Source organism: Calypte anna, chromosome 2 (assembly GCF_003957555.1).
Source record: "Calypte anna isolate BGI_N300 chromosome 2, bCalAnn1_v1.p, whole genome shotgun sequence".
Classification (NCBI taxonomy): domain Eukaryota; kingdom Metazoa; phylum Chordata; class Aves; order Apodiformes; family Trochilidae; genus Calypte; species Calypte anna.
In genome coordinates this window covers 149,148,519-149,169,135 of record NC_044245.1, presented here as the reverse complement: position 1 = coordinate 149,169,135, position 20,617 = coordinate 149,148,519, and the positions used below count along the sequence as shown (strand labels likewise).

At 46.9% G+C, this 20,617-nt stretch overlaps 1 protein-coding gene across 1 annotated transcript in view; it reads right to left on the bottom strand.

The window, feature by feature from the left end:
• Positions 1-20,161, bottom strand: part of ADGRB1 (adhesion G protein-coupled receptor B1) — a 223,264-nt gene extending 203,103 nt beyond the window's left edge. Inside the window, exon 1 of the mRNA XM_030445190.1 lies at positions 19,414-20,161. Within this exon, the coding sequence (XP_030301050.1) occupies positions 19,414-20,161 (748 nt within the window). The remainder of the gene's footprint in view (positions 1-19,413) is intronic.
• Positions 20,162-20,617: the final 456 nt, after the last annotated feature.

The window sequence follows — 20,617 nt, the reverse complement described above, 5'->3', positions numbered from 1 at the left end:
AGTAAGACCATGTTCAGGGAGAGGGTGGGAGGCCAAAGCATCCCTCTCAGGGCCAGTCTAGGATGGGTTTGGCTCAGCTGGGTCTCAGAAATGCCCCAAAGGAGATGGCTCCATGTTCATAGCTGCTCCAGGTCTTAAATTTTCACCTCTGTCCATTCATCCCACCTCACTCCATCACCTCTCCTGTATCAGGCAAGGCCCATGCAGCAAATCAGACCATTAGGGTGATTAAAACCACTAATTTTTTCTTTCTTTTTTTCAGACAGCCAGATCCCCATCCAATTTTGTAGGTGGTCACTGCTGAGGAAGGAGGGAAAGGCTTGAAGAGGAGAGGAGAGGAGAGGAGAGGAGAGGAGAGGAGAGGAGAGGAGAGGAGAGGAGAGGAGAGGAGAGGAGAGGAGAGGAGAGGAGAGGAGAGGAGAGGAGAGGAGAGGAGAGGAGAGGAGAGGAGAGGAGAGGAGAGGAGAGGAGAGGAGAGGAGAGGAGAGGAGGCTCAAAAAAAAGCAGTGGGTGACACCACCTAAGGTGCTCAAAGCATATGGACTGTCACCAGGCCACCTTCAGCCTGGGTCTCAGGGCAATCTCTCTTCCAAGGGAGCAGGCCAAGTGGCTTTAGGAACATGTGTCCACACCATGCTCATCCCCAGCCAGCTGCAAAACCCAAGCACTGCAAGGTTGTGTCTGCTTCACCCAGTGCAAAGTGAAGGAAGGGGTAGAAGACCTCCCAACCCTGGTTTCCAGCTCCCCATATGGGTGGGAGAGTCAGGAACAAAATGTGAGCTGGTCCCAGGTGGTGCAGTTTGTAAATCATATGCAGTGAGCCTGGCTGGGCTTCCAGTGCTGGTCCAAACCAAGTGTGAGGAGACCCAGATGGGTCAGCACCAGCTTCCCCCTTCTCTCAGGGATGGATCCATCAACCTCAGGTGAAGAAACATCTCCTCTTCCCTGTCAGCTCCTCTGAGCCAGAGACCACTGCCAAATACAGCTTCAAATTAAAATGGGCATGTCAAGAAGTAGACAAGGACCAATTCTCTTGTCATCCTTTTAATAAGTGGTCATGCTTGAAAGAAAGAGAATAATCAGAGGCTGAGGAGGTAGGAGACCAGGGATGGCTGTGAAGATGATGCAGGCCAAAGGATGATCTGAAGATTTAATGAGGGTGGAGTAAGAGCAGATCTCAGCAACCATGAAATAGGAAATTCCTCAAGGGTTTAGACTTTCTGAGACCCTCTTTTTAATTTTAATTCCTATGATTAATTTCTTAGTTTCCATTATTTCTGGGGAAAGAGGCAGAAGGAATAGTCTGAGATCCTCAGGCTTTGCTAACACCCTCCCTGCATTTCCTTTCTGCTACAGCTCTGAGACTGATCCCACAGAAAACGGGAGGTGGAAAGGGGATGTAGGGAAGCCTTGGCTTTTACCAAGGATGGGGCTTGTACCAGGGTTAACCTTGTCACCACATTTCAACCCAAAGTCAACCATTTCACTCAGAGCCAAGCAGCAAAGCTGCACTGGAGCTGAGGTGCCACCCATAGCCATCACCTGTCCTCCAAATGAATTCTCCATGAACCCTCCAGCCCCCCTACTAAAGATCTCAACTCCTTCCCTCTGATGTCTATGTTGGGACAGGATGAATCCTGCTCTCACATCCCCCACCCACCCCAAGCAGCTTTTTGTTGACTAAGAAGGGAGCTCAGGGCAGGGCAGTTTGCTGGGATGTGAATGGCTCTGCTGGGGACATCTGGAGTTTGTCACTGCAGCACACAGGAGAGCAAGAGCTGAGATCTCTGCTGCTCACAGCCAGACAGCTTAAAACAGATCTGTGAGCCAAGGTTCATGGCTTAAAGTGATAGCAAACCACCTACAGAATTGGGTGTCCAGATATAATAATAATAATAAGAGGAGTGATCAAACAGAGCTTGAAGCTCTGTGGTGCAAGAGAACATCCTAAGATACATGTGATGGTTCCTATCACCTCATCATCTATCCCAGTCTGGACTTCCCTTCATCTTCCAGTTCTCTCAGGAAAGGCAGGAGGGCTCTGCAGAAGGACCTGGACAGACTGGAGAGTTGGGCTGATTCCAACGGGATGAGGTTCAGCAAGGCCAAGTGCCGGGTCCTGCACTTTGACCACAACAACCCCATGGGGAGCTCCAGGCTGGGCACAGAGTGGCTGAGAGCAGCCAGGCAGAAAGGGACCTGGGAGTCTGGATTGACAGGAAGCTGAACATGAGCCAGCAGTGTGCCCAGGTGGCCAAGAAGGCCAATGGCATCCTGGCCTGGATCAGGAACAGCGTGGCCAGCAGGTCCAAGGAAGTGATTCTGCCCCTGTACTCAGCTCTGGTGAGGCCACAGCTTGAGTCCTGTGTCCAGTTCTGGGCCCCTCAGTTGAGGAAGGAGATTGAGGTGCTGGAGCAGGTCCAGAGAAGAGCAAGGAGGCTGTGAAGGGATCCAGCAGAATTCCTGTGAGGAAGGGCTGAGGGAGCTGGGGGTGTTCAGCCTGGAGAAGAGGAGGCTCAGGGGAAACCTCATCACTCTCTCCAACTCCCTGAAAGGAGGTTGGAGCCAGGGGGGGGTTGGACTCTTTTCCCAGGCAACTCTCAGCAAGACAAGAGGGCACGGTCTCAAGCTGTGCCAGGGGAGGTTTAGGTTGGATATTAGAAAGAATTTCTTTACGGAGAGAGTGATCAGACATTGGAATGGGCTGCCCAGGGAAGTAGTGGATTCTCCGTGTCTGGAGACATTTCAAAAGAGACTGGATGTGGCACTCAGTGCCATGGGCTGGTAACTGCAGTGGTAGTGGATCAAGGGTTGGACTTGATGATCTCTGAGGTCCCTTCCAACCCAGCCAATTCTATGATTCTATGATTCTATGAAAGTTTTGCAAGTACTGAGCAAGGATTTTTATGTCACAACCATTTCACCTGCTGGGCTCCCCAGCTACTTGGTGGCTCTTCGACGTCGTTAAATCACCTCCAGCTTTGCTGATGCATATGAGAGGGATGGAGATATTTTTTCAGGTCATAACCTTGAATTGCTCACCCCCAGCTTACACCAAGAGAAGCAGCTACTGCCTCAGACATTACCAGGCAATGTACATCTAAAAACATCCCAGCATTTTCACCCCCCAGAAAATAGGGCATCACAGAGGTCACAGCTCCTTCAGAAGGTAAAATAGACACTTCTCCAGGAGGAAATCTCTTTTTAAGAAAATCCTGCCTGTGTACTGCTCAACACAAAGCCCTCCAAGCCAGCTCAGCAGAGTGACCCCATCTTTGCACCATGACAGATGATGGTGAACCCTACCCCTTTCTTGATTTAGGATGACAAAATCTCAACACTTTTCATGGAGAAATCCATGTGAAAGACAGAGACATCCTCAGGGCACAATAAATTTTATCACTAGAAACCTACATCAGGTGTTTAAAGATGTTTTCTCCACACCTGCCTAACTTTGTGTTGGACAATCCTTTTTTTTCTCATTGCTGAGCAGCTTGGATGCAAGGTGTTACCCTCTGAGAGATGATCCTCTGCCCAGAAGCGAAACAACTTTATAATAAAACTTTAACCACAGTGATGTTTATTTCCAGCCTTACTATGACCTCCCACCACAACTCAGGGAGTTCTGGTGCTAGAACCTGTGCATCTGTTTTCCAAGAAAGTGCAAATTGCTCTCAAGATCTGACTCATAACAAAGAATAGGATGAAAAAACAAAATTTAGTGCACAATGTGCACAAATGCTTTGATTTCTTAGAGGTCATGGGCAGGTGAAGAAAGAGAGCACAGACTTCCCAATGAGCTCTGGTCCAGTATCCTTGGGACCCCCCAAGGACCACAGCTCTACTGGGTGCAGGGACTGATGTCATGCAGCACAGATGACAGAATCAGAGTATAAAAATAACTTCAGCATGCTGCACCATAAGAAAACACCCACAATGCAAAAAGTTGCATCTAATATTGTTTTTCTTCTTCTTTTTTTTTTTTTTTTTTCAGAAATACATAACTGGCAATATCAGATGTTTCACAAATTTGTGCTTTCTCTCAACTTGTTTGCCTTGAATAAAAGCAAAATCCATGGCAGAAATGTGCAGTCAATATTTGGGTTTTCGCATCAGGAACACTGGGGAAAAGGACTGGTCCAAGCTTTCTCTCTCCTTTATTTTATCAAAAATAATCATCCAAAGGAAAAACAATGAATTCGGGCTCCAGATTCAGCAAAAGTTTGAACACAGCCCTGGAGTGTCCTTGATTGCTGCAACTCTGCTTCCATTTCCACCTCTTCCTCCCCTGGATGCAAACCCCTGCTCTCCTCTGCCCATTGCAGAGTCTGGTGCTTAAAATCATGGAATCATTAAGGTTGGAACAGACCTAGAATCATAGAATCATAGAAATGGCTGGGTTGGAAGGAACCTCAGACATCATCAAGTCCAACCCTTGATCCGCTACCGCTGCAGTTCCCAGCCCATGGCACTGAGTGCCACATCCAGTCTCTTTTTAAATATCTCCAGGGATGGAGAATCCACTACTTCCCTGGGCAGCCCATTCCAATGTCTGATCACCCTCTCTGGAAAGAAATTCTTTCTAATATCCAACCTAAACCTCCCCTGGCACAACTTGAGACCGTGCCCTCCTGTCTTGCTGAGAGTTGCCTGGGAAAAGAGACCAACCCCCCCCCTGGCTCCAACCTCCTTTCAGGGAGTTGTAGAGAGTTATGAGGTCTCCTCAGAGCCTCCTCTTCTCCAGGCTGAACAGCCCCAGCTCCCTCAGCCTCACCTCATAGGACTTGTGCTGGATCCCTTCACCAGCCTAAGACTTCTAAGATCATGACATCCAACCATGAACCCCCAACACCACCATCTCAAGTAAACCATGGCCTGAAGTGCTACATACACATTGGTTTTTTGTTCATCACCTTCAGGGATGAACTGGATTGATGAACTTGCCTACAGGAAAGCTGGGGGAGGGATTTTTACACAGGTGTGAGAGGACAAGGGGGAAAGGTTTCAAATTTGAAGAGGGTTGGACATTAAGAAGAAATTCTTTAATTTGAGGGTGGTGAGACCCCGTAACAGGTTGCCCAAGGAAGTTGTGGCTGCCCCATCCCTGGAAGTGTTGGATGGGGCCTTGAGCATCCTGGGCTGGTGTCCATTCCCATGCAGGGGGGTTGGAACTCTAAGGTCCCTTCCAACCCAGACCATTCTATGATTCTGTGGATTCAGCCAGTTCCTGCCTGTAAGTTTACACCATTTTACACATTAATAGAGACATGTGGAGTGATGCTCAGGTGGACATGGGTGACAGAGGGGCCACTGGCTAAATGAGCCATGGCTGTTTCTGTGTCTCATTCAAACATTTGTTGAGGAACCATATTAGGATTTTTACTTCTTAGTCCCCTTTTAAGAACAAACAACAGTAACAAAAAAACCCACATGTCGTGCCTCAGGCAGTCTTTTTCTTATCTTACATAGAGTTCATGTAATAAAGTCTGTTAATTAAAACATGAATATTTTAAATGGCTTTCAAGAATGGCTGCCTTATGTCACCCGAGGGAAAAGGAAAGAAGAGGGGAAAAGAAGGGGAAGAAAAGTAGTAAAACACAAGAAAGGCTGCAGATACTTCATTTTGCCAGAGGAGCATTCAATTATTTAATTGCTAAATGACTGCATTTTCCCCAGCTGACATCAGATGTTCATTTGCAGTGAGAGGGTCAGGTGGGGTAGAGAAAGGTACCGATGGAAGGAGAGGGGCTGAAGGCAAATAGGCAGAGATTTAATTAAAATGTGAGGTAGGAAAAGCTGCAGGTTTTGCCTTTTTGGAAGTAGTAACTTCCCCAGTACAATGGTCCTGCAAAAGCAGAGCAACCAAAATTGTTCTCTGCACTGAGATTACTCCAAAACTTCCAAAGGATTGGGTGGTGAGGTGAAGCTCAGTGTCCCAACACTTCTCTTAGAGTGTCTTTGCTCCACAAAAGCATATCCCAGGGTCTTGGTGTAAAGAGAAACATCCTCCAAGGTGGAAAGACAGAGTAATGGGAGTCAGAGGGACATTTCTGTATGTAGAAACCAGCATGAAACTGGAGACATCTGAATGAATCATAGAATATAGAATTGGCTGGGTTGGAAGGGTCCTCAGAGATCAAGTCCAACCCTTGATCCACTACCGCTGCAGTTCCCAGCCCATGGCACTGAGTGCCACATCCAGTCTCTTTTGAAATATCTCCAGACACGGAGAATCCACTACTTCCCTGGGCAGCCCATTCCAACGTCTTATCACCCTCTCCATAAAGAAATTCTTTCTAAGGTCCAACCTAAACCTCCCATGGCACAACTTGAGACCCTCTTGTGTGCCCTCTTGAGTGCACCTTCTTGAGTGCCCTCTTGTCTTGCTGAGAGTTGGCTGGGAAAAGAGACCAACCCCCCCCCTGTCTCCAACCTCCTTTCAGGGAGTTGTAGAGAGTGATGAGGTCTCCTCTGAGCCTCCTCTTCTCCAGCCTGAACACCCCCAGCTCCCTCAGCCTCTCCTCATAGGATCTGTGCTCGAGTCCCTTCACCAGCCCAGCTGCCCTCCTTTGGACATGAGTCCATGAGTCCACATGTGGTGTATGGGGCTTGTGCACAGATACCCTCATCTGAGCTGGGAACTGGAGAAGGCAGGAGTGAGGATGTTGAGCAGCAGCCAACAGTCCTCAAAACTACATTAAATCTCCCCAAAAAAACAATGCTGGAGCTACAGGGGTAGAGGGTGCAAGAGCTCCCATACATCAGGCAGTGGAAAAATAGCTTTAAGTGAGAGCTGATGGTACCTAGGAATGCCCTGAGTCAACCCAACCCAACGCAACCCAACCCAACACAACCCAACCCAACTCAAGCACATCTTGGAATTCAAGAAGATCAGGAGCCTCTTAGAGACCAGAAGAAGACTTCTGCATGACCTGCCCTGCTCTGCTGTGGGATGACTGGGTAGGTAGAAGCATGTCCCATCAGATATGGGCTTGGGGACAGCTTTGGATGACTGCAGTCTCAAAATCAGCCCTTTCTTTCTCCCCTGTGAATACCAAGTCATGCAAGTTGTCCTTTCCCACCAAATTGTCAATCCAAACTGTGGAATCCATCAACTTGCTTTGGCTCTTGGGGGGTTTAAGAGCAGTTGTACTTTTCAGGGAAAGGATCCCCAAAGTAAAAAAACAAAAGCAGAGCTTTTTCTGAAATGCACCATGAGGCAATCACTTCTCAGATCAGCCTTGTGGTGCATTTGGAAAGAAACATGGAAAAAAGGAAGCATGAGTCAGCCTCCTGTTCCTGTGGGGAGTTTGTGTACTGCAGGTCTCATGGGGAAACCTTTCTTGAGTGAGAAGCAGCATTTACCCCATCTTCCTGTGCTTCAGCCTAAAGAAGTGAAGGAGACCTTGAAGCACCTTCAAGGTGCTTTCCCTTGATAGGGAAAAAACAGGAAAAAGCAGGAAAAGCTGGGGAGGGACTTTTCACATGGAATGATAGGACAAGGGGGAAAGGTTTCAAACTGAAAGAGAGGAGATTTAGATGAGATTTTAAGAAGGAATTCTTTCCTGTGAGGGTGGTGAGATGCTGGCACAGGTTGCCCAGAGAAGTTGTGACTGCATCCTGCTTGGAAGTGTTGAAGGCCAGGTTGGATGGGGCTTGGAGCATCCAGGTCTAGTGAAAGGTCTCCTTGTCCATGGCAGGAGGGTTGGATGATCTTGAAAGGTCCTTTCCAGCCCAACCCATTCTATGATTCTCTGATCCTAAGATGAAAGTCATGAAGGATTTGCAGATGAGCATCAATGAGAGGGCTTGAGATTGTTAGAGTAGGGGAATATAGGAGGGAAATCAAGCTCCATCCTTTTCATTATTCACAAAGCCCCATTATTAAGAGAGAAAAGGACATCATTACACCTTGCCCTGCCTACTGGCACATTTAGGACCAACACCTCAGGCTTGAGAGTGGAGAAGAAAGAGGGCTACTCTGTTTTAAAGGCTTGGCAAAGCTTTTACCTACTCTATTCCTCTGATGTGCACCTAGTAAAAGGGACCAATTTTTGCCAAGGCCAAACCCTCACAAAAATTGCCATCTTCATGGATGAAAATAGGTTTAAACACATGACACTTGCCCTGTGGGCCAAGGACACCAGAGCTGGCAGGAGGGAAGGAACTGCAGAGAGTGGCACATTGCATGCAAGAGCTGCAGAGCAAGAAAAGCCATCCCTTCCCTGACAGCTGCTGGGATCCATCATGGCTCTCCCCTGAGCTCTGTGCTTCCCCTTGATGGTTCCTCAGCTGTGGTAGGTCCATGTGGGTAAGTAGCTGTGGTCCCCTAAAGGGCTTCCTGAGCTTCTCCATGGCCCAAAAGCACAGAAGCATGAAAAACAATCTCTTGAAATATCTCTCTATAGTCACCTGGGGAGTGTCTGGGTCTTTGAATCTTTTCTTCTTCAGCAAATTTCCTCTTGGCCAGTCAGCCGTCCTTGTGAGCAGGTCCTCTGCTCCTCACTGTCTTTCTTTCTGTTATAAACTTCACCTATCTCAGGTCACACCACTCACTGGGCTTGGCTGTCCCTAATACATGAATTCCAAGCCAAGTAAAGAGGGTACCTTCTGAATTTAAGTTCTAGACATTGGAGAGGAGAGTTTGGGGAAGCAAACAAGGCTGAGCATCATATTTTTATGAAGAAGGTGGTTGTCCTGGTTTGGGCCAGGATAAAGGTTATTTTCTGTCTTGGACTTTTGCTTTCAGCTGAGTCTCTTGGAAGGAGCTGCACTTGCTGAAATGAACAGCAAGTTTCTCAGGCAGTGTCTGCTGCTGGGACTGATCCCACTCGATGTTTAGAGTTCCAGCTGGAGAATGGGGTGCAGAACCAAGGCCACTGCTCAGCTCTGAGGAACATTTGGCCCTCTGGAAGGAGAAAAGGAGGGAAGAGGTCCCACCTGCAGCCCTCCTTTGGGGAGGAACAGACAAGAGAAAGGGCCAGAATTGACCAAACAGAGGATTCCATCCCATCCACTTCATCCTCAGGAGAAATTGGAGGGATCACCAGGGTCAAAGCCCTTCCTGCTTCCCCTTCTTCCCCTGTCCCTGTTTGCTTGGGCATCCTGGGAGGATTCCATCCCTTCCTCTGCCTGTGCTCCTGATCCATGCCAGCCTGAATCTGTGTGTTCCTGCCTCCAGCTCCCCACTGCTGCTGACCCCAGGAGTCCAGCCTGGACTTTCCCAGGGCTGCCCTGCAGCCTTGGTGGGGATGGGAGAGTTATTGGGGGAAAGGGGGGAGGAACCTGGGATCCATTTTCCTGGAGATTTGTATAGATTCAGTCATTTTTCTTATTTCTCATTCCTGTTTCATTAAAGCTGTGTAGTTTAGTTTCCAACCCATCAGTCTCTCTCCCTTATTCTCTCTCCTTTCTGTATCAGGGAAGGAAGGAGGATTAATAGAGGAAAGCATCTGGTATTTGGTTTAAGTGCTAGGCCAATGTTAAACCCTGACAGGGGTTGGCCAGGTTTAGATGCTGCATTGCTGAACCCATCACAAACACCTCCAGGCTGAATCACCCTGGCAGGGAGATGTTGGTGCTGGACCTGACTCCTGCAACTTTACAATTTGGTTGCCGCATCCACAGCTTGAGGACCTGGTTACCCATTGAGCAACAGCCTCATGGGGCTGCTCCCAATCTCAGCAGCTGAAATATGAGCTTGCTGAAATATGTGCTGCCCAGTGCTTACCCAAATGTGTCCAGCACAGCAGGACACTTTGTCATTCAGAACATTAAAATGAAAAAATAATACAGAAACCAAGAAACTAAACAAAGCAGGAAGAAGGGAGAGGAGGAAGAGAGTGTTCTGTGGACAGAAATTAATTTTCATCAGTTTCTTTGACGTCTCCATGCAAGCAGGACAGAAAATAAATGCTGAACAAGCCCAGCTGGAAATAGCAGCCCTGGGGCATATGCCTGGGTGCTTTGGTGCTGGTCATGGCCAGTGACATCTTTTCAAGCACGTGTCCACAACTGGAATTCTGGTCCAGGTGCATCTCCTTAAACCAGCTCTGTAGAGATTACTAACCAACTCTTTTTAGTCCAAATACCAGGTTAAGAGGCATTGAGAGCACAACTGGCACCATCCTCGCAGTCTGGGGCTGCTCATGGGGACTTCTCTGTGTCTCCCCTGGCAGCTGACTACGCCAGAACTATTTTAGCTGTGAGTTATGACACATGCACAGCATCCTGGTCTTTTAGCCTGATTGAATTCCCAAGGCACTGACTTTAAACCCAAGAATCTATTTGTGGAACAACAGAGATGCTTCCTTCCCCATCTAGGCTGTAGGCTGGGCCAGCAGGGACCTTTCTGATGGCCAAATTGTACCTGCAATGATTTTCTTCCTCCCATCTATTTCTGACTGCAGAATTAGTAGAAATGGAACTCTGGTCGTGGCCTCATCAGCAAGTTGAGTTGAAAATTATTATTAAGATCAAGCTATGGGAAGGAGGCAGGAAAACCAGACCTTGGTTTTCTTCAGCAGGCACATGGGACAGCATATAAAAGGGCACATGGATCATGAAATAATGCTTTTAATGTGGCTGGGCTTAATCTGGGAGAAAAAGAGGCACAGGGAGATTGGGTGAAGCCATCAGACTCCTTGTCGTATCTCAGCCTCCAGCAGATCCTGAAGATTTTCTTCTGCATCAGCCCTAGGGTCTCGACAAGAGCTGAGGAACAAGGACCTGCACCTTGGGCCTTCAGTCTTCAGGATCAGGAGCTGGACGAGTGAAACCAAGTGGAAAAGCATCCATACTCTTAGCTTCTTTCTCTTGCTTTCAGTACCATACACTGAATTACACTGAATTACACTGTCTCCCTCTGGTTTGGGCACCTTCAACACAAAGATACCCAATCCCCCCCACCAAAACTAACAAGCAGGGAAGATTCAAGAAAAAAAAAAAAAAGACAAAATCCAGACTGGCAGAGACCAGCCCATCCCCATCTTCATCCAGGCGAGGTGACAAACTCAGGGACCTGTAGTAAAAATTTGTCTTCTGTTGTATGACACAGGGAGGGATCAAACTCTCTTCTATTTGATGGAAATTTCATCCCTGTGTTTTAGGACCTTGCCAAGACTTTTTCTATACACATACCTGCTGTAGTATCGTCTCCACACCCCCAAACTCTGCCAACCCTTAGAGGAACCTACAGCAGCCTCTCTCAGTGCCTGTTCCCCATCACTATTCATGCAGCTCAAACCCCATGTATTACAGGGAAAAAAAACATTTCAAACTCCCCATGAAATGATGATAAAAAGCAAATGTCCTTCCAAGGCACCTCAGTATCTTCAGGAGGTTGGAAATGCAGCTTCCACCCACCAGGTCCTTTCCTTCCTGCTTCTAAACACTGGATACATCCCAAGCCAATGCTTGTTTAATTATAGGGACCACTCAAAACCTATTGAGAGTGTTCAGCTTAATGAGGTGTGTGGCAATTATTGCTCTATCAAAACCAAAGCCAGGGAACAAAAAAGAAATATATATAAACTCAACAGATCTGATGTTGTGCTAAAGGATGTCCTTTCCTAGCCTGCTTGTTTTACCCTGCTGGGAAAGCTGAGATGTGGGATATCAGATTGCTGTACAGAATGAAAGCAAGAAGAAATTTAAAAGAGATTTAATGACTGGAAGTGACATTGGCAGAGTGACCTCAGGGACACACAGTTGCTGAACCCTTCCCAGGGTCCAAAGTCACAGAGACAGACTAAAGGGTACCTTCTGAGAATCCAAACCCAGTTTTCTAACCTATTTTGCCCCAGTTTGCTTCAACATTGTCTTGGAGGATGAGTGGATCACAGGAGACAAAATCAGCACCCACAGACGTGGTGAAATTTCATTGAGGGAATGAGAAAATAAATGAGTTGCAGAGATTCCAGGGATGCTCTTCAAGAGGTGAGAAATCTACCTCTCTGCTCAACATGGGAAGAGGTTTCTGTGGTTTAAAGGACTCCTATCTCAGAATACTCATGGATAAACTCTCAGACCTGTGGGGGATGAGGGATCTCAGCCTGTCAGGCAAAGACCAGAGTCCTTCTCCTCTACTGGACCTGTTGTCTGCTAGATTTCTAGAGGCACTGGGTGAAGTGCCATATCTGCTAATTCCTGACTTCACCCAGAGGTTTTGGGAGCTGAATCTGATAGAAGAAAGAAGCACTGAAAAAGGGAAAACTCCAAGAAACCTTGGAAGAAATCCCAGGGCTACATCTCTACATCCACCATGAGAGAGAGGATGCCCCAGGTCAGAGAGATCAGTGCCAAGGAAACCCATGGGGGTCAGGCACCTCAAAGGCAAATAAAGCACCTGAAAACCTCCACGGATCCAGTTGCCCTTGGAAAGATGATATTATAATTTTTTCAGCTTGTTCCCATCACTTCCATGCATCAAGTATTCAGGATGGGTGGTCAAAAGGGCAAGGAGTTTCTCTGTGCACCCTCCCTTCTGAGACATCAGCATCCTCATCCTGATATTCAGCAATTATAGCTGTAAAACTACAACATGGATGTGATGATTTTGTATCTGTGTTTCTCTGCATCTAAATTTCACAACTGTATTCCCACACAAAACCTTTTGGGACAGCTGCTGTGGGTCCTTAAAGGATGTTAAACAATGATAAATTTATTTAAAAAGAAAAATTTAGAAAGCACAACTGAAAAGCTGAACACTTCACCAGGCTGCCACTCATGAAGTTATCCATAAATTCCTCCCCCCAGCAATAAAGGGAGAAGTTGCCTGTGAAACTCCCTCAGCAACTGGATGTAAACTCCACTTTCAGTCTCCCTGCTGCAACAAAAGCCCATTCAAAGGGGAACTGCTGATTTTTCTGCTCTGTGATCATGTCCCCAAGCTGCTGGATTCACACTGGAACCGGACACTTCATTTTTCTCATCTTTCTCCTTCCACCCACCTCACATCTCCCAAATTGGATATCTCCATTCAGACTCATGCATGAGTTAATTTAATGCTGAAACAACGTCACAGACACAGGAAATCTCTGCTCTGCCACTTCATTGGGTCTCCCTGGGATCTGGAAAGCAGTGTATGGTGTAGCCCAGAAGGCAAATTACATCCTGGGCTTCTTGTGATGAAGTGTGGCCAGCAGATGGAGAAAGATGGTTCTGCTCCTTTGCTCTGGTAAGACCTCACCTGGAGCCCTGCATCCAGCTCTGGAGTCCTCAACACAGGAAGGACATGGAGCTGATGGAGCAGGGCCAGAGGAGGGCTGAGAAAATGATCAGGGGGATGGAAAACCTCTCCTAGGAAGCCAGGCTGAGGGAGCTGGGGTTGTTCAGCCTGGAAAATAGAAGGTTCCAGGGAGAACTAATAGTGACCTTCAAGTATCTGAAGGGGGAATACAGGAAGGATGGAGAGGGACTGTTTGCAAGGGCCTGGAGTGATAGGATGAGGGGCAATGGTTTTATATTAAAGTAGTTTTAGATTGGATGATAGGAAAAACTTCTTTACCATGAGGGTAGTGGAAAAATAGCACAGGTTGCCCAGGGAGGTGGTTGAGGCCTCATCCCTGGAAATGTTCAAGATGAGGCTAGAGGAGGCTCTGAGCAACCTGATCTGGTTGAGGGTGTCCCTGCTTAATGCAGGGGGGTTGGACTCAGTGACTAGACTAGATGATGGTCTCTTCAACCCAAATTATTTTATTCCTCTCCTCTCCTCTCCTCTCCTCTCCTCTCCTCTCCTCTCCTCTCCTCTCCTCTCCTCTCCTCTCCTCTCCTCTCCTCTCCTCTCCTCTCCTCTCCTCTCCTCTCCTCTCCTCTCCTCTCCTCTCCTCTCCTCTCCTTTTTATTGTAAAGTTTTTAGTAACTGCAGAGAAAAGCAGTGTATAGATCACAGATTTCCAAGTGTTTAAACTGAGGCAGAAACCCTTTTTCAGGGCTTTCCTCACATTTGCTTCATCCATAAAATATCCCAGTTCAATGCAATAGGGACAACCCCACCAGGATACCACCTCATACAGCTTCATTTTGAGGTTTAGACTTAATCTGAGGAGAGGTCAGGTAAAACCCCCAATGTTTTTAGAGGGGTAACACAAAATCTTTTTCTTTTTTCATTTTGTTTATTCATTTTCCCATGTTTTGCTGGTGAACCCTCACTGGATCCTGACTCTTCTCTCCAGATGCCCAGATTAGACAGGTGAGGCAAACACAGATGGAGAAGCCAAGAGCTGGAAAACAGAACACCTCCCCTATGCACTCTGAGTAAATCCATGTCAGGAGGAAAGAGAGGCAAGGAAAATGCCCCCATCCCAATCCTCTTGCCATTGGGTTGGCAAACTCCAAACTGAAGCAAACACAAATACAAAGGCAAACACCTTCCCCTGCAAGCTCAGCTGTTGTCTGGGCCTGGGGGAATCTTCTGGAGGATTAGAGGCTGTGTTGTAAGAATCATGGAATGTTTCCTTTAGTCTTTGCCTCTTGTAAAAAAAAGGAGCTGAAGACATCAAGAAGTTTGAGAGCTTCTGAGCATTCATGGTCACCACAAACATAGAAAACTACTTGTCAAGTTAATTGTGTCCTGGGGGAGATTCAAGAGGAGGAAGGATGGCAATTGATTCATTTGTCCCTTCATTTCCATCTTCTTTTCCACACCACAGACCCCTTCAGCAGCTACTCAACCCCCAGCTCAAACAGAAGCTCAGCCCTGCTGAGGAAACCTCTAATTTCAGGCAGCAGAACTGGCCAAGCATGAAGCAAAACTTCTCAACAAGAACTTAGGTTTGGAGGATGTGTCCTGCAGGGAGAGATTTATGGAGTTCAGCCTGCTTAATGCAGCAGAGGTTAAGAAGTAACTTGTTCATGGGTCTATAAATGCCTCACCAAACAGCAGAGGAAGGATGCTGCATGACTCCTTAATCCAGCAGACAGAGGTAGAAAAACATTTAAAAGACCTTTAAGGTGAAAGACCACCAACAAAAAGGGAAGTGATGAATATGGGTGAGGAAGGAGGGTCTGCATTTGGTCAGAGTGACAGGGACAGCAAAACAAGGGAAAAAATCAATAGAAAAAGCAGGAAAATCCTCAGCACTTCAGATGTGCAGTATCTTGATACAGGTTTGATGTCTCTTGATTTTACTTGTTTTTGTTGTATTTCGGTTTGTTTTTTTTGGTTGGTCAGTTTGTTGTTTTTTTGTCTTTTGGTGTGTTTTTTGGGGGTTTTGGTTTGGTTTGGTTTGGTTATTTTGAGAACTAAGAAGCTCCACTTAAATCTCAGTTTCTAGTTCTTTGCTGGAATGAATTAAGAAATTCTCTGCCTGAGACATAAACCCAATCAGACTCTTTCATCATAGAAATCCATCCACCCTTGCTGAAACTATCTACGTTGCCAAGAAGCAAATAATGTATTTCAGGGGCACTAATCCTTGTTTTGCAGTCAGCATCTTGGATCCCTCCAAGATGGGGATCTGAAGGATCAGAACACGCTGGTTATCTCTTTGGGCCACCAAAATGTATCAGCCCTGCAATGTCCTCCAGGAGCAGATTACAGATTTAGGAAGGATATTGAGGTCCTGGAGCAGGTCCAAAGGAGGGCAACCAGGCTGGTGAAGGGACTACAGCACAGATCCTATGAGGAGAGGCTGAGGGAGCTGGGGGTGTTCAGGCTGGAGAAGAGGAGGCTCAGGGGAGACCTCATCACTCTCTACAACTCCCTGAAAGGAGGTTGTAGCCAGGGGGGGTTGGGCTCTTTTCCCAGGCAGCTCTCAGCAAGACAAGAGGGCATGGTCTCAAGTTGTGCCAGGGGAGGTTTAGGTTGGATATTAGAAAGAATTTCTTTACGGAGAGGGTGATCAGACATTGGAATGGGCTGCCCAGGGAAGTAGTGGATTCTCCATCCCTGGAGATATTTAAAAAGAGACTGGATGTGGCACTCAGTGCCATGGTCTAGCAACCGTAACGGTGGTTCAAGGGTTGGACTTGATGATCTCTGAGGTCCCTTCCAACCCAGCCAGTTCTATGATTCTATGATACATGGAGACAAGACTAATTAGATATTCATTAAGAGCCTAACTCAGCACAGCACTTAAGAATACATTTAACCTTCTCTCATTACAGTGTCACATCAGAAACCCTTTGAAAGCTCCAGCTGTGATGACAGTGAAGCCAGCTCATAATTGGGGGGGGGGGGTGGGGGCCCTCACCAGGATCTTCAGACCATTAAGTGCCAGCATCCCATCTTTCAGGAAGCTTTCCCATCTTCAACCCCTTGCTCTCCTACCCCAAACCAGTGCAGTACACTATTCCAGGGTTGCCAAAATATGTTCCTAAAAGAGTTCATCTCTAGACACCAGGACCTACAACTGGTCTCTGTCCTCTTCCCATGTTGCCTGAGTCAGCCAAGAGAGATCTGATGTTGGTCAAAAAGAGTTCCCTTGGGGAATTGTCTTCTAGAGAAAAAAAAAAAATCCCCTGTTCAAGCCTTCCCAGCATAATAGTTGGAGGTAGATACAAGGAGGGAAGATGGGAGAGCTGGGCTCCTGTTGCCAACACATTTCCAAGTGTGTCTTGATGTTCACCAGGACAAAGTTCATGTGCAACACCAAAGACACCAAAATATCTCCTGCTGTCTCTGCACCTAGGGAGCTTCTTCCCTCCATCATCTGCTGTAACCTCTGTAACATCTGTGTGGGACAATGAGTACAGAGGTGTCTCATTAGGCCCAGGAAGCTAATTAGGTCTCTCCTACCTCCAGAAAATGAAGAAGAGATGATGCAGGCAAGGAAGGGTCACTTTGGTAGAGTTATTTTATGATGTCCCTCCCTAAATGACCACAAACATCCACTCTATACCTCCAGCAAGCATAAATCATTGACCAGGAGTGAATTCAGGCTTTAAGTTAAGTTTCTGGAATGCTCCAGTAGCTCTGGAGCAACAGGGTCAGTGCAACCACTTTTCAACCATCACCAAAAGATCCATGGTCTGAATCAGTAGGTCACCTCCCAGATCTGCTCTTTGGCTGCCAAAGCCAGTGGGCAGCCTAACAAATCTATTTTCACCCTGGTTTTGGATGTCTTCATGCACCATCTACTCCAGCACACAGCCATGGAGTATGAATTCTCCATCCTTCAGCATACCAGTGCCCAGGGATGGAGAGGGGACCTTTCCAAAGGGTTCTCATTGTAGCCTCTGTAGATTTACACCCATCCATTTCCTTTGGAAATACCCCAAGTGTAGAAGAAGCACATTAGGAAAAGTCAAGGTCCAATTTTTGGGATGATAACTGGGCACCTGTCTATTTTTCATGTGCCTTGAAAATCATCAGCCTAGATTAGTGCAACAAATGTAAAGATAAAAGTGCCAAGACAGGCCCAGAAACAGCAGATAATTCAAGAAGCAGTATTGAGGGGAAAGAATAAAAATAAATAAATTAATAAGTACACATATATAAATAAAATTAAGCGTATAGGGAAAAAAAAAAAGCTACAAATACAATCAGGATGACAACGACAACAATAACCAACATTAATACTCAGAAATCAGGAAGCTTATCAAAATATTCCACCCCCAAAATGCTGTGAAGGGATCTCTGGCTCCCTGTCCAAACTGAATCTTGCCTCCATCTTCCTGATCAAGCCTTTGGAAAAATCCCACCAGACACAGTGACAGACAGAGCAGCACATGGAGAGCCCAGGCACATTGTTTCTCTGTAGATGGCATCCAGCCAGTGAAGATGATGATTCTGTCTCTTCAATATGGAACAGATGTGAGCAGCCAGCAAAAAATTATCTGCACTCTCTACAAATATTTGACACCCAAAAAGGATTGTGTTTCAGCCACCTTTGAGCCTCTTTCATATTTATTTTCTGGGAACCTCCAAGCACTCGAGTTGGATGAGGAGAGATCTTTACAAAAGCCAATACTAAGCTTGAATGCTTCAGGATTTGCTGAAAATCTTATTTCAAATTTCACCTTTTTTGGCTGCCGTGAAAAAAGGTCACAGTGCTGGGGCTGAATGCATAAATCATCCAATCAGCAAATTCAAGGAGTGACACATGACTAAACAAAGCTAAAGGCAGCCAACACCGTGCTCCTTGCACGCTGCTCAGACACAGGAGAAAAAGGGCATTGCAAAGAAATGGTCCAAAATCTGGAGTAGGAATATTGCCTTGTGCCCATCACCAGGGAGGGAGGGAGGGTTGAAGAATTAATTTACAGGATTTATGGCTCCATGTATTGATTCCCAGATCAGGGAGAAACAAAATCTTCCCTCCAAATACACTGATGGAAGCATTAATACCTGATCATATCCTAATCTCTCATCTAAGGCCTGACTGTGGGCTGCAAGAAAATCACATTGCATGGCTTGGACCTGTAACCTCCTTCCTACTTCAAACAGATTTAACCTCCTCCTCCCATGCCTTGAGAAATTCTCCCCCTCAAGTGAGTCCAGCTGCAAAAAGCCAGGCAGGAGCTCCAAAGTTCAGACCCAGACAAATGCCAACTTTTCCTCTGGTGGCAGAGGACATTTCAATCCAGTTCCTAAAGAAGAAGAGATCCTGGGCTGAGGGTCAGGCATGAACCTGAACCTCACCAAATGGTGGAGTCCCCTCCCTCCTCATTGTCCAGATTCCTATTTATCAGCACACTCCTGCTTTACATAACCTGCCAGCAGAAGCTGAGAATAAACCCATCAGAGAAGAGCTTACATGGGTTCTGAAAAAGAGGATTCACTTTTGGACCTCCCCACCCTGTTTTCCTTCACCACAGCACCAACGGAGAGCACATTGTGTCTTTGCAAGGAGAGTTTCCTTCCCACGACCTCAGGAACATCTCAGCCTTATTTATAGTCCTTTTCATCATCTCCCACCTCCTCAGTCACTTCCCAGTTCATATCCTACACAAATTCGTCACGGAAACACTGCTGAAATACAGGGATGAGCCCTGGAAAAGCCACCAATTCACCCCACAGAAGCAAGGTGGTGATTTTTCTTTTTTGGAAGCCTTCAGAAGGAAGATGAGGCTGGGAACAAACAGAGCATCCCTGCTTATTTGGCTCCCTCAAAGCAAGCCCAGGAATTAGGTCTTTTCCCATGAATTTAAATGGAGCTAGCTTGGATCCTGCCTTTTTCTAGGACATCTGTAATTATGTTGGCAAACTATTTACCCTCAGGCAAGAGGGTAAAACAAGTAAAATGAGTGAGGCACAAGCCCCTGGGTATGAACGAAATAATATGCGGTATATTTAGGGGAAGTGACTTTACAGCTCCAGTCACAAAGACCCACCAGGAGTTCCCAGACCTGCCCATCAATTAGCAAATGAGTTTTTCATATCATTTATAGCCTCAGCCACAGGTGATAAGGGGGGACCTGGGAGAGCAGACCCCAACCAACCCTCCCTCCCAAACGCCTCTCTCCACTCACCCAGAAAATCCACTCCACTGCTGTCCTTGGGGCTGCTCATGCAGTTCTCCAAGTAAATCCCATCTTTGTAACAATCTTCCTTCTTCCTGTTGAGTCCCAGGATCTCACTGGCCTGGTCAAGGACCTCCCCTCCAGAGCAAGAACACGGGGTCTGCATAATGCCACAGGGATGGGAGCTGCTGCTGATGGCCAAGCAGGCATCCAACCACTTGCAGAGCATCTGGCAAGCAGCTTTGCTGGGGTTCCTGTTGCCCACCACCAGGTATTCCACTGAGAAGTCCCTTTCCTGAGCCTTTATGGGTTTCCACCTCACCGGCCAGGTCTCCACCCCTGGGGGTGAAGTTTGCTTCATCTGGAGGAATTGTTTGTTGGATTGGAGGAAGGCAAAACGGGTGGAGCCATCGCAGAGCTTCAGGACATCATCAAAACTCTCCATGCCCAGGTAGGTGCGGGTGGATTCCAGGAAGGAGTCAAACTGGTAGGTACGGATGTGCTGGTGGTCACATCCGCCTGTAGGTTTGAGGATCTTCATGTACAGGGTGTACCTCCGAGGGTCAGGGTTCTGGATAATCCAAGAGCAGAGAGAGGAGTTCAACGGGAAGACGGCAAAAGAGGAGAAATACCCAAAGAATTTCCCTTGGACCAAAGTGGTGCAGGGGTTTTGGGCCAGGTCCAGAGCGACCACGGTCCACACAAAGTAGAGGGGTGATACCAAAAGCAGGTTCAGGGCAGATCCAATGCTCCTCATCCTAGGTCTCTGGTCCTCTGGAACTCAAAGTAAATGTCAAGCAGGCGCCAGATCCTGGACATAACAGGGACCAGCTTAGAGGAAAAGTGAGAGTTTAAGAGGCTCTGGAGCTGAAATCAAGCCAATCTTCCCATGTCTGGATTTGAGCTCCCTCCTGTGGCCATAAACAACACCTGGAAAAAAACAAAAAAAGAAAAAAAAAAAAAAAAAGGGAAAAAAAAAAAAAAGGGAAGAGAAAGAGAAGGAGAGAGAAAAAGAAGAGATTTGGGATTTGGTTGCTTGCTGGTTTTTCTCTTTTGGTCGTGGTTTGTTAGCATTTTGGGTTTTTTTGTTTTGTTAACCCTTTGCAAGTCTGAAAAACCACCCCCAGCACTCCCTGTCCCAGCACATCTTACTGGGAGAAGATGCAGCCCCACATCACCACCCCATGCAAGGCTTCGGGATGTCCCCATCCCC